Source organism: Sceloporus undulatus, chromosome 1, assembly GCF_019175285.1.
Source record: "Sceloporus undulatus isolate JIND9_A2432 ecotype Alabama chromosome 1, SceUnd_v1.1, whole genome shotgun sequence".
Taxonomy (NCBI): Eukaryota; Metazoa; Chordata; class Lepidosauria; order Squamata; family Phrynosomatidae; genus Sceloporus; species Sceloporus undulatus.
In genome coordinates this window covers 64,977,461-64,991,165 of record NC_056522.1, presented here as the reverse complement: position 1 = coordinate 64,991,165, position 13,705 = coordinate 64,977,461, and the positions used below count along the sequence as shown (strand labels likewise).

Here is a 13,705-nt window from a genome sequence, read left to right as displayed (position 1 = left end):
GCCCGCGGACTGGGGAACTCCGCGGCGGGGGACCCCGCTTGAGACTCTGGGCTCGGCCTGGCTTTGGCGATTGGCGGCCAGGTGCGAGAGGGGCCCTTTAAGACTGCTGGGGGAAAGTTTGGGAGGAGCCCGCTGGTGAGAGCAGCGGGTACAAAAGCCGGGAAACCGGCCCTCCCGGACACGCCCCCCTCTGCCTCCTCGCCCAAGGGACCACCGACGCCGCCGACGCTGCTGGGACTGTGCCTCGTTGGGCGGCCTCCTCCCGGTGGTTTCGAAGGTGCGCATCTGCGCACCGCCCCGGGAGTGCTGCCCGCGGACTGGGGAACTCCGCGGCGGGGGACCCCGCTTGAGACTCTGGGCTCGGCCTGGCTTTGGCGATTGGCGGCCAGGTGCGAGAGGGGCCCTTTAAGACTGCTGGGGGAAAGTTTGGGAGGAGCCCGCTGGTGAGAGCAGCGGGTACAAAAGCCGGGAAACCGGCCCTCCCGGACACGCCCCCCTCTGCCTCCTCGCCCAAGGGACCACCGACGCCGCCGCTGCTGCTGGGACTGTGCCTCGTTGGGCGGCCTCCTCCCGGTGGTTTCGAAGATGCGCATCTGCGCACCACCCCGGGAGTGCCGCCCGCGGACTGGGGAACTCCGACGATGCGCTCCTGCGCAGCTGCGCAGTCTCAACGGGTATAGGAGGCTAGAATAGCCTTAGGAGCAGGGGATGCCTACAGTGGCTAACCTCTGCTCCATTAACAGCCATAGGAGGGTGGGGGAAGGATAGGGATGCGGGGGATGCCTGGGCCGGGGATAACACCTTGGTGGGCGGAGCCCCAATTGAGGTTGTGTGGGGCAGGGGGAGGTATGGCGGTGGGAGAAGGGACTTTCGTTCCAGGGGAAGACGGGATAGATGCATCATATCTATCTCGCCTTCCTGTCCCCCTCCCAACCTGAAGGACCTGAGGGTCACTCCAACCGTGCCACAAACCCTGTCGCTGCTCCTGTGCAATGCCAGGTCTATTAATAACAAGACCCACATCCTCCAGGATCTCCTGGAGGACTCTAAGTGTGACCTGGCTTGCATTACCGAGACCTGGCTGGGGCCTGAAGGGGATGCTGTGTGGGCTCAGGCCCTGCCTGCCGGGTACTCGGTGAAGGACCAGCGCAGGTTAGGTGGGCGGGGGGGTGTGTGGCCTTGGTACATAGGAACACCGTGTCCCTCACCAGGAACCACCTCCGGCAGATCACCTATATCGAGTGTATTTACCTGACCCTAAAGGCTAGGGACAGTCTGGGGATTCTGTTAGTGTATCGGCCACCCCGTGCATTAGCGGACTCCCTTAACGAGCTGACACAGCTGGTTGCTGAGCTGATGTTGGAGACGCCCAGGCTTCTTGTCCTGGGTGACTTCAACATCTCCCTCACGGCCTGCTCTGTTCCATCTGGTGCGGCTCGGGAATTCATGGAGACCATGACGGCCATGGGCCTGTCCCAGCTGATACAGGGTCCTACGCATTGTGCGGGTAATACTCTCGATTTGGTCTTCTGTTCGGAGGCGGATAATCCGTGGGTGGAAATAGCTAATATTTCCCCCTTGTCATGGACGGATCATTTCCTGGTAGAGGTGAAAATCAAGGCCTCTACCCAGATCCCCCCCGGGGGTGGCGGACCGGTTAGAATGGTCCACCCTCGTAGGCTGATGGAACCTGAGAGGTTCCAAGAAGCCTTAGAGGGGCTCACGGTTGGAAATGACGGCGACTCTGTTGATGCCCTCACCGGTATCTGGAATACCGGTCTCTCTGGGGCTATACACAGAATCGCTCCCAAGCGCCCTCTCAGGCCCGCTTCCAAACGTAAGCCCTGGTATACGGAAGATCTCCGGGCGAGGAAGCGGGTCCTGCGACGGCTAGAGTACCGTTGGCGGAAACACCTTTGCTTAGACGACAAGACTCTCCTAGACCGACTGTTAAAGGACTACGGAGAGGCAATACGAGCAACAAAGAACTCGTTCTATGGTGCTCGTATTGCGTCCGCGGAGTCGCGTCCGGCAGAGTTGTTCAGGGTGGTCAGGGAGCTAACTCAGCTCCCTCCCGCCCTGAACCAGATCCTTGAACCTTCTAAGGCCTGCTGTGACTTGTTTAACGACTTTTTCGTGGATAAAACTTCTCGTATAAGCGAAGGTCTGAACGCCGACATTATGGCAGAACCTAGGGTAGAAGCGTCCAGAGCCTCCGTGGACTGTGTTATACTGGATCAGTTTGAGTCGGTGAGTACCGAGGATGTGGACAAGATCCTCGGAAGTGTTCGGAAGACAACCTGCTCTCTTGATCCCTGTCCCTCGTGGTTAGCAGCCCAGGGGGGACCGGCGGTAACACTTTTGTTACGCCGGATAATTAATACATCTTTCAGGGATGGGCGATTTCCATCGGATCTTAAATTGGCCATAGTAAGACCGATCCTAAAAAAGCCCTCCCTTGACCCCCTGGTTCATAATAATTATCGGCCTGTTTCGCTGCTACCATTTTTGGGAAAGGTGATCGAGAGGGCGGTTGCGATCCAGCTTCAGGCGGTCTTGGATGAAACGGATTATCTGGACCCATTTCAAACTGGCTTCCGGGCGGGTCATGGGGTTGAGACGGCCATGGTCGCCTTGGTCGATGATCTCCGTCTGGGCATTGACAGGGGAAGCGTGTCCCTGTTGGTGCTCTTGGACATCTCAGCGGCTTTCGATACCATAGACCATGGTATCCTTCTGGGGCGCCTGGCTGAGGTGGGAATCGGGGGCACTGCGCTCCAGTGGTTCCGCTCCTACCTCTCTGGGAGGTCCCAGATGGTGCAGCTGGGAGACGTGTGCTCCAGCGAGCGGGCCCTTAAAACCGGGGTCCCTCAAGGAGCCATTCTGTCTCCCATGCTATTTAACATTTACATGAAACCGCTGGGAGAGATCATCCGGAGACATGGGGCGTGGGGTTATCAGTACGCTGATGACACCCAAATCATTTTCTCTATGTCTCCGACTGATGCAGTGACTGGGGATGGCGTCTCTCCTCTCGTGGCCTGTCTAGAGTCAGTAATGGGCTGGATGAGGGAAAACCGACTCAAGTTGAATCCAGAGAAAACGGAGGTACTAGTGATAGGTTCCCCTGGTCCAGGAATGGAGGTGGTTCCACCTGTCCTGAATGGGGTCACGCTCCCCGTGAAGGACTCCGTGCGCAGTCTGGGGGTGCTTCTTGACTCGTCCCTTCACCTGACTGCTCAGGTGAATGCGACGGTCAAGAGTACCTGTTATCAGCTTCGGCTGATTCGCCAGCTGCGCCCATACCTGGCCCAGAGGGACCTTGAAACTGTTGTACACGCTCTGGTAACTTCGAGACTGGATTTCTGTAATGTACTCTACATGGGGCAACCCTTATACCAAACTCGGAAGCTGCAAATGGTGCAGAATATGGCAGCGCGGCTGGTCACTGGTGCTCCCAGGACCAGCCACATAACACCTGTGCTTAAAGATCTCCATTGGCTGCCCATCCGCTTCCGAGCTCAATATAAGGCGTTGGTTATTACCTATAAAGCCCTAAATGGCTTGGGCCCAGGATTCCTGAAGGACCGCCTCTCCCCGTACATTCCGCCTCGCACCCTCAGAACATCTGGGCAGCAACTCCTGAAGGTGCCTGGGGCTAGGTTGGCTGTCACTGCCAGAAGATCTTTTTCCACAGCTGCCCCAGCCCTTTGGAATACGCTGCCCACGGAGCTCCGCTCATCTTCCACCCTGGCCCAATTTAGGAAGGGTCTTAAAACCTTCCTATTTAATCAGGCATTCCCCGACTAAATATCCTGTGGGCCTCCCTCCTCTCTCGTGGCCGTGAGGACGGGCTAAGGGGCTTTTTATTGTTTTTATGGATTGTTGTTTTATTATGGTTGTTTTTTAATCTTGTATATTGTCTGCACTTCGGTGCATTTTGTTAGCCGCCCTGATCGTTTGGAAGGGCGGGGTACAAATAAAAATTTTATTTATTATTTATAATACTTCCCACCTTTAGCAAATTGGTATTTAATATTTTTCATTAACTCGTTTTCGTTTCCTTCCTTTCTATTCCTTTACCCCCTACATATTAATCTAATCTTATTTCCATGAGTTTAATCAAAAACTACAACAAACTGGCAGAAAACTGCACCTTCTAAGGTATCTTAATATAGGAATTTACCAACTTTACTATGTCTAGCTGTATACTATCTGCTCATTAAATTTTCAATTATAATTACCCGGTTAGCTAACTTTTACGTCATATATATATATATATATATATATTATTTTTCATCCTCTTCTTATTCTGTGACCCCTTCTACATAGTCTACATATTACTTGTAATTATAATATATTGTTCTTAACAAAATCCAAAAGTATATATTCTTCCCCACTTTAAATTTATATAATTTGTCAATGGTTCCCATTTATTAATAAATTTACAACTTCTTTGTCAAGCAAGTCAGCTTATCCATCTTGGCTAAGTCCACCAGTTTAGTCAACCATTCATCAATAGATGGGATATCCAGTGTTTACCCATGTTGTTCATATCTTAATCTGGCAGGAGAGATCATATAGAGCATTATTCTTTCCTTGTGTGGTTCCACCACATCATCAACCATATTCAATAAATACAATTCAGATTTTAGTTCCAATTTCTTTTGCAAGATTTCCAACTTTATTTTATTTATCTGGGACCAGAACTGCTTTGCTTTTTTGCATGTCCACCAAGCATGAAAAAAGTACCTTCACTTCAATTACATTTTCAACATAAATTACTTTGCCCTTTATATATCTCAGCCAATTTTCCAGGTGTTAAATACCATCTGTAAAACATTTTCATGCAATACCAATTTTCATGCAAGCTGTAATTCAAGGTAAATTTCATACTCTTTGTCCCAATGCTTCCCCACTTTACCACTTGCATGGAATATCCACAGTTCTGGTCCATTTAATCATATTATCATGTATAAATTCTTCTTCAATCTCATACTTTAACAAAAATTTATATGTTTTTGCAATAGTATGCTCCCTATCTATACACATAATTTTATCAAATTCATATAACTCCATCTCAACCCCTTCTAATTTTATACCCATTTTGTGCCTTTCAAATAATTGCCTGTGTAAATACCATGAACACTGAATACCCTGTTTTTCCAAATCCTCTCTAGATTTTACCCTAATTTTGTTGTCTTTTTAAACTAGTTTTGTTTTGTCCTATATTTCCTTTTTGTGTCTTATTAATTTTTGATACAAGTCTTGCTTGTATAATTCTTGATTTTATGTTGTGAAATTTCTTGTGATGTAAAATACTTATAATGGTATTCATGAATTTATTTTTATTATTGTCTATTCCATTACCACTTCCTTTCCGACTCTTACGTTGATAATAAGTATTTTCTCATACCCTTTTCTTAATTTTAATGCCTGTCACTTCCATGGCTAGCCTGCAGATTTGCTCCTCTCTTTTCCTGCTTATATTTTTCCCCCACTTCTGATACCAGTTCCATAGAAAATTGCTTCTGTAAGGCTTTTAATTCCATGATTAATTTATTCCTTCAGGGGTTAACTTTAATCTCTTCCTCTTTTTCCTAAATTGCTTATAATATTTTCTCTTGATTTTTATTTTTATTTTTCCCCTCTTCTTATATTCTGCCTGCGTTGGTATAAAAAATTAGACATTTTCCCCTTTGTTTTTTTTTGGTTTGTACATTATCTAATTCTTAAAGGTTTCACTGTAAAATTTGTAACTTTTTTTCCTTTTGGCAGGAGTCAAGAGACGTGATGTAATAAAATGCATAGTAAAAATACCACAGCTGGATTTCATAGTAACAGCATCTCAGAAAGGAATGTTGTCCATCTTTAATAGCCAGGTAATCTTTTTTTATATATATTTTTATAAAAATTCTTTATTGAGATTGTACATTCAATAAAATCCCCGTATCTATATCATACATCATTCTATTTCCTTCACTACATCAAAATTCCCCCCCTCCCCCCCCCGAGTAATATCAATATCCTTTATGACTCATATATTGCTAGTAGCACTACTTATTTATGAACCCCTATTTGTTATCAGTATTTACTTCGTTAACTAACACCACACGACTAGATGTGTTGTATTTACAGATAAAGACCATAATTTATGTTCATTACTTCTCTTTACATTACGCAGTATAGGAAGAGAGAGTGGGTTTCAGAACATTTCTAAACATTAGATGTAGAGGAAGTTGTTTAATCCTAAGAGAGGTGCCATCTTTTTTACAGTATTCCAGAAATGACTCCCATGTTTGTTTCTTTTCCTGAACTTCATCCTTTAAGTCCATGGTAATTTTGTCCATTTCTATTATTGTAAAGGATTTTTGTAGCCACATATCCATTGTTGGGATTTCTTCCGAGCGCCAGTATTGCGCATTTGTCATTCTCACAGTGGTAAGCAAATAGAGTACCTGTTTGAGATACTTCCGAATTTCTTGATTATCAACCATATTCAAGAGGAAAAGTTCAGGCTCAAGACTTATTTCAATATTATAAATATTTTGGATGATTTTCCGTACCGAATTCCAGAATTTCTTCAGCTTGGGACATGACCACCACATGTGGAAGAAGTTAGCGACCCCCTCTTTACATTTCCAACAGTTTGCCTTGCTATTTTTATATATTTTGCCTAATCTCCTCGGGGTAAGGTACCACCAGTGAATCATTTTCATCAGGTTCTCTTTTATATCTGTACAAATTGAAAATTTGGTATCCTTACCCCATGTTCTTTCCCACTTTTCCAAGTTAGTCGTGTGCCCTATATCTCTTGCCCATTTTATCATACAATGTTTAATTTGATCTGATTCCAATTCTAGTTTTAAACACATTTTAGATAGTCTAGATATTCTCCCTTTCTTATCTTTTTTTATTATTATTTCACCAAATTCTTTATCATCCGATCCTATTCCAAATTGTATTTTATCTGTTTTAAATTTGCCAAAAGTTGACGATATGGGAACCATTGTAGTTTAATCCCTTCTTTTTCAAGTTCTTCTTTAGATTTCATTACCCTTTCGCTGTCTACTTGTTTCACAATTTCCTTATATCTTATCCAATTTCTATTTTCTAATCTCATATTTCTCAGAAAAGCTTGATGTGGTGACACCCAATCAGGTATACTTCTGTATAGTTTTCCCTTATAGATTTTCCATACTCTTAACAGTGACCTTCTCACAATATGATCTTCAAATTGCTTATTGCATTCCAGTTTTCCATACCATAAGTAGGCATGCCAACCGTAAATTTTATTAAATCCCTCTAAATTTAGTAACTTTAACAGCCATGGTCCAATGCTATGGAATTCTGAGATTTGTAGTTAGTGAGACATTTAACCTTCTCTCTTAGAGAGCTCTGGTGCCACAACAAACTACAGATCCCAGGATTCTATAGGATGAAACAATGGCAGTTAAGGTGGTGTCAAACTGCATTAATTCTGAAGTGTGGCAGTAGCCACAGTCTGAAAAGGTACCAAACTATATCCATTTATTTACCATTCACAACTAAATGCATCACAGATTTTTAGTAACCAGTGTAAGAGAGATTTCAATTACAGGTGTGTAGATGAGAAATGAATTCCCAAGGTTGCAACTTGTATGTTTGTTTGTTTTAAAATTACAACACTATAGCACCTTATTATGAATAACAAATATGAGCCATCTGTGTTCCTTTCAATTTTACCTATCTGTTAGTTTAATATAAACAGCCTATTAAAATGTGTGAAAGTGCCATGAGCTTTCAGAGCAACACTAACACCCTCCAAGGGTCAAATTTAATTAGGCATAATATACACAAAAAGGCACATACAAGGTAATATAAGATGCTGTGGCTGACTAAACACTAAAGGACTAAGGCTGAAACTGTTGGAAACTATTGAAAAAATATGTGTAAAAGACTTTTCATCTATCCTTCATATTATGCTTTTTGCACATGAAAAAAGTTTGTGTTCTACAAAGCAATGTTCTTAAAATAAAATTAAAAAATCCTCCCTTGAAAGTAATTCATAGAACTTCATGCTGCTGCCTCCGATTTTCCACTGATGTCACAATGTGTCACAGTTGACATCAGTACTTCCATTTCATTTTCAAATCCAGAAATTATTTTTCAGCTCACTTTATAAAAGTTGTGCATGGGAATTTTGAGTCACACTGGTAGAACAGTACCTGGTGTTTTAAAAAATGATTTGGGCAAGGTAGTAGGGAAACTTTGGGTAGAGCATTTTCATGCATGAGGATTTGATTCATTTATCATGGCACATAGCCAGCATACATGAAGATTAAAGACAAGACTTAGCAATGTTCACTTTTGGCGGCTATGTACAATGGTTATGCTGTCTGGAGAATTCTAGGAGTTATAATCCAAAAAAAGTAATGTTTCTAAGCTTTGCTTACATCACCTGTTGCTTTTCTTATGGTAAAAAAGGATTAGGGGTACAAATTTCCATTTTTGGATAATGAAAGCTTTGTATTTGCATTTCAGTTGCAATAAAGCAAGAAGCTCTTGTGTGAAAACTCTGGCCTGTTACAGACTGCCAAAATAAAGCTGCTTCGGGTCTCTTTGGAGGTATGCTATTTAAATGATGCATGGGTCCTAAGAGTCCGGAGGTCGCGCCAAAGCCACACTCCATTCCTAAGCACTGAAATGCAGCTTTGGTGCAGCTTCCGGATTCTTAAGATGCATGCATCATTTAAACAGCATACCTCCAAAGAGGCCCGGAGCAGCTTTATTTTGGCAGTCTGTAACAGGCCTCTGTTAACTTTCTTCTAGAGAAGAGATCTATTTTGATCTGTCTTCACAAGGGGAAGTGTAGATTCTGTACACAGATAGCTTGAGGATGAGGTTGTGCACCAAATATAATACTGTACCCTTGAATTAAGTGGTGTTTCTGTAACTTTTTTAATCAATATAAGAAAATAATCTGAATATTTCAGTATTGCATAGTGTCAGCCATCACTAACGTCACATATGTACTGTATTTTCTGGTATATAAGACTACTTTTTAACCCAGGAAAATCTTCTCAAAAGTCAGGGGTCGTCTTATACGCCGGGTGTTGTCTTATAGGGCAGGTGCTGAAACTTCTGAGCTGGACTGGAGAATCTGCAGTCGTCACATATGGGGGGGGGGGGGGAACTCAAAAACAGCCATGGTCGCATCCCCACCATATGCGATGATCGTATGAGAGCAGTTACCGCTCTGATAGTCTTGGTGACAGGGAGGGCTGGGCAGGCAGGGAGAGCTGATCAATCCAAGCAAGCTTTGTATACAACAAGGTTTCCTGCTAAGTACCTGCATGTCATAAGCATTTGAATTAAAATTACCATATTGAAATCAAATCTGATGTTTTTTTAATTTTTATTTGGTGTGTGTTGAACGAGGGGAAGTCTTATACGGTGAGTATATCCCAAACTCTTTATTTTAACTGGAAAAGTTGGGGGTCGCCTTATACACCCAGTCGTCTTATACGCCGTAAAATATGGTAATGTACCTTTATAATACTGTTTATAACAGATACAAATAAAACATGGTGATAATTGCTTGCAGTAACAAAGGATATTTAGTACCAAACAGGCTTTTGGGAACAAATATTCAAATACAGAATAGACATTCCCCATGGCTACATACTTGATTTTGTAGCCCAGCAACTAAATTGGTGTGCAAAATTGATGGACACATTAAACAAACATGGACACAAAACATTTTTGTTGGAACTGAAGGAAGCCACAGATTAATGGGTTACAGCTGAAGAGGTTTGGTCGAGCAGGTGGCTGGATCCAACTAACCGACCTGCCAACTGGTAGAGGCCACTTTGGCCAGCTCACCTGTTGGGATAATCCAGACTGTTGGCATGCCAGGGAGCTTCTTAATTATTGTAGACTGAGGCAGATAAGCTCTTGAAAGCTCCAGGTCTCCAACCAGTTCTTGTTGCTGTTGTTGTTGTTAACTGTCCTCAAGTCAATCTCTACTCATGGCAACTCTGTGGATCAAACCTCTCCAAGACACCCTACTTTCCACTGTCCTCTCAGCCAGCCAATGGGCTTATTCCCACTGGCTCGCATTTCTGACCTTTTTTAAAAAAAAACTAAACCTACACATTGTGTAGGGTTCTAGAAAGAAGAAACCCTATGTACTCATAGAATAGAACCATTCATAGACCATTGGATCAAACTCCCTGTTCAATGCAGGATTCCCAACTAGAGCATCCCCAGTAGATAGCTGCCCAGACTCTTTCTGAAGATATTCAGAGAAGCAGACCCTGCAACCTCACAGTGGCATCACCACCTATGGTGACATACAATGCAGAGAGCTCCCAATTGGATGGTGGCAGCCTATCTCCCAGGGAAGCAGCACAGCGATGGAGCAGCCAAAAAGGTGCACATTTGCCTATCTGGCCCCGAAGGGGGAGGAGAGCCAACCTGGTGTCACCCCTCCTGTGGTGTGTCAGTCAGTACAGTCCTCACCGCCTGCACCCCCCAACAATGCCAGTGCCATCTCTCTACATAAGTGGCTCCATTCCTGGGCCACTCTCACTGTCAAGAAGTTCCTTCTAATGTTCAACTGAAATCTACCCTCCTGTAATTTCAAACCATTAGACAAACCAATTTTAAAAATGGTTTTTAATTCTTTTAAAATTTCTTTAAAAACATAACATCTTAACAATTTTTTACTTTAACCATATGAAACAATGTACACATGTAAATAGATTTAGGTTGTGTGTTTAATATTGTAATTTAAAGGCATAATTTTAATTTTGCTAGTTGCTTATATCACAACTATTACCATTACAATCAGTGATATACAGGAATTACACTTTATGAGAAATATTAATACAAAAAAAAAATTCTGTGTGGCATGGTATGGAGGAATATACCATCACTACACTTGGTGGCTCCAACCCTAGGGTTGCCACTGCCCTGCAGCACTCCACTGGAGACCTCTTTCCAATTTGAAATGCATCTTTTTTGAGTATTTCTATCTATTCCATATTTAGGCAGCTTGCTAATCAAAATATCAGGGGTGACCTTAGCAAATGATTTGCTGAAATCCAGATAAAGAATATCCATGTCATTCCTTCTACTAAACTAGTGATCTGATTAGAAAAAAAACAACTAGTTTAGCAAAAATTGTTCTTGACAGACCCATGCTGGCTGACTACTGATTACTGCATTGCCATCAACATACTTGCAGTCATACTCCTGTATAATTCCTTCTAATATTTTTCCTGGTATTGCGGTCAGGCTTAGTTTCCTGGATTTTCTTTTTTGCCTTATTTGAAGAGAGGGAAAACTGGAGAAAATGAAGCTACAAATGAGCCTCTAGTAACTCAGTTTTTTTCCTTTTCTTTAAACACTTCAAAATAATTGGAGTCAGTCACTTGGAAAAGATCAAGAGCAGTTCATATGTAGTCCCCTCCTCTTGGGCCTTCATCACAGGCCAGCGGTTGGCAAGTTGTTGGTAGAGCTGAAATATTCAATGGGAGAAGGACACCACTGCCAGCAGAATGGTACCAAACCTCACAGAAGGCAGAGAAGCAAGCTAGGAGAAAATGGAAGGCATGTCCTTCAAGATAGACATGCCCTTTGCATGAGCAGTACCCAGATATGTTATATAAACTCAGCCAGAAGGGAGCTTGCTCAGCTGATTTGCAGTGCAAGCAGGCAATTTCCCACAATAAAAGCTCCAATAAAAAGCAAGTAGACGTCCTGCCAAGCCATTGACCACCGAGACTTCAGGATGGAGCCACATGTGTAGATATGTTCTTGCTTATATCTGGTTGTTAAATGTAAACTAAAATAATCTATTCTCATCAAAAGACAAATGTTTTGTTGCTTGTGAAAATGACCTGAATTATCTGTAACAGTCCACTTCTACTGAAAACACTTTCTCACTTCATTATTTCACATTCCTTTGCTTGGAAGCAACAATACATTGAAGACAACATTCTTTTCTGTTCTTTTGAGCTAAAAGGGATTAAGAACTCCTAATATTCATTTTCTAACTATTTATTAAAACCATGTTTTTTCTTCCTTTTCCAGATGAGAATCCTGACAAGCACAAGTATTCTAGTGAGTTTACTTTTTTCTTCCAAATTCAATTACAAAAGAAAGTTAATGAAGAATAAAAAATGCAGAACTTTATATTTGAACCCCCCTTATAATTTTCCATTATTAGACTGTGAAACTGTGTCAGAATGATTTGTTATTATTTTGCTTGTAATGCAATTATAGATTGCTTATCCATACTTAGGTCAAAAGATAGATAAGAAGGATGAGATATTGCATCAAACCAAATATATAAAATTTTCCTAACTCCCTTCTTTGAGTTGTGATTAGTGGTCTTTGAGATGACTTCAATAGTTACTTTCATTTTTAATGAATCCAGAGAGCGGACACCATAGACTCTGTTCTATGACTGTCTTCTCCCTGTATTCTGTTTTGTGATTTTCCACTAGTGATTTTCCAACTCTCCAGATCAAATTTTGAGGGTATGCAGAAGTTCCACTGACTGAAGCAATTCTGTTAGTAGAATAACTTAATTAGATTTCCCACACCTGTCAAAAGGGGGAAAAGGCAATATATCTAATCTGAATATTTGTGAAGTCAGAAGAATTGTTTGTATTCTGATATTGTTTAGGAACGTGCATTACTTGGCAAAAGAATATCATGTGGTTTCTTAACAAAGTCATGGTATTAATAACGATAACACCATTTTCTGTGAAATTATTAACATGACAATTATGTCAATAATATCCAATTTATTTATTTAGGTATTTATATTCCCCCCCCCTTCAGCCCTAATGGCTCCCAGGGCAGCTTACAATTATTATTTTTAATCAGACAGTTCCCTACCCTCAGGCTTACAATCTAAAAGACACGAAACAAAAGGAGAAGGGAATGGTGGAGGGAAAGGGGATGAGGTCCAGTGGTTCTTCTCTCCCTCTGAGGCCTGGACCAAGGCAGATGGATTGGAGGGAGGGCTCTTCCTTTATTTATCAGTATTTTTATAAAAATATAAATAATAGCTATTTTGTCCTGTTGTCATATGCCTTCAAGTTGTTTCCAACTTACAGTGACTCTAATTTGAACTTACTGTGAAATTTTCTTGGCAAGATTTGTTCAGAGGAGGCTTCCCATTGCCATTGGACTGTGGAAATAAACTAGGGAGAACAGTCTATAAATAAAGCACTATCACAACAGGTGTGATTCCCAACACATTTTACTCCTGAGGATGAGGGTAACCACATCAGGGCCTTGAAGAATCTTAATCATCAGGTAGCTTCACACAGTAGAATGCATCTCTGAGGACCTAAGTACCAAGATCCATTTAGGTTGGGGTGGTGAGCCTCAGGACCTGGTGTCCCAAGCTTTTTTCCCTTTCCTTCTGATACCCCAATGGGTGGTTTACCAGGTTTTGTGTGTTTCTCCTAATTTTAAAAGGTTGAAAGACCTCTAATGGGTCTTAATTATTGGCAATAAGAGTTTAAGCATTCTAGTGCTTTTCATCCCACCTTTGAGGCTATAACTCAAAAAAATAAAAAATAAAAAAACCACTCTCTGTCATTGAATGTGGCCCTTTGGGCTGGAAGAGTGCCCCCACCTTCGATTTAAGGGTTTGTAAATTGAAACCAGCATTTGAAATTGAGCCAGAAACAAACCAGAAGTG

The 13,705-nt window shown here is 42.4% G+C and overlaps 1 protein-coding gene across 1 annotated transcript in view; it reads left to right on the top strand.

Moving 5' to 3' along the window:
• WDR64 (WD repeat domain 64) overlaps window positions 1-13,705 on the top strand; it is a 105,234-nt gene that overhangs the window by 13,510 nt on the left and 78,019 nt on the right. The window contains 2 exon segments of the mRNA XM_042440396.1: window positions 5,779-5,882; window positions 12,079-12,108. Coding sequence (XP_042296330.1) covers window positions 5,779-5,882; window positions 12,079-12,108 — 134 coding nt within the window.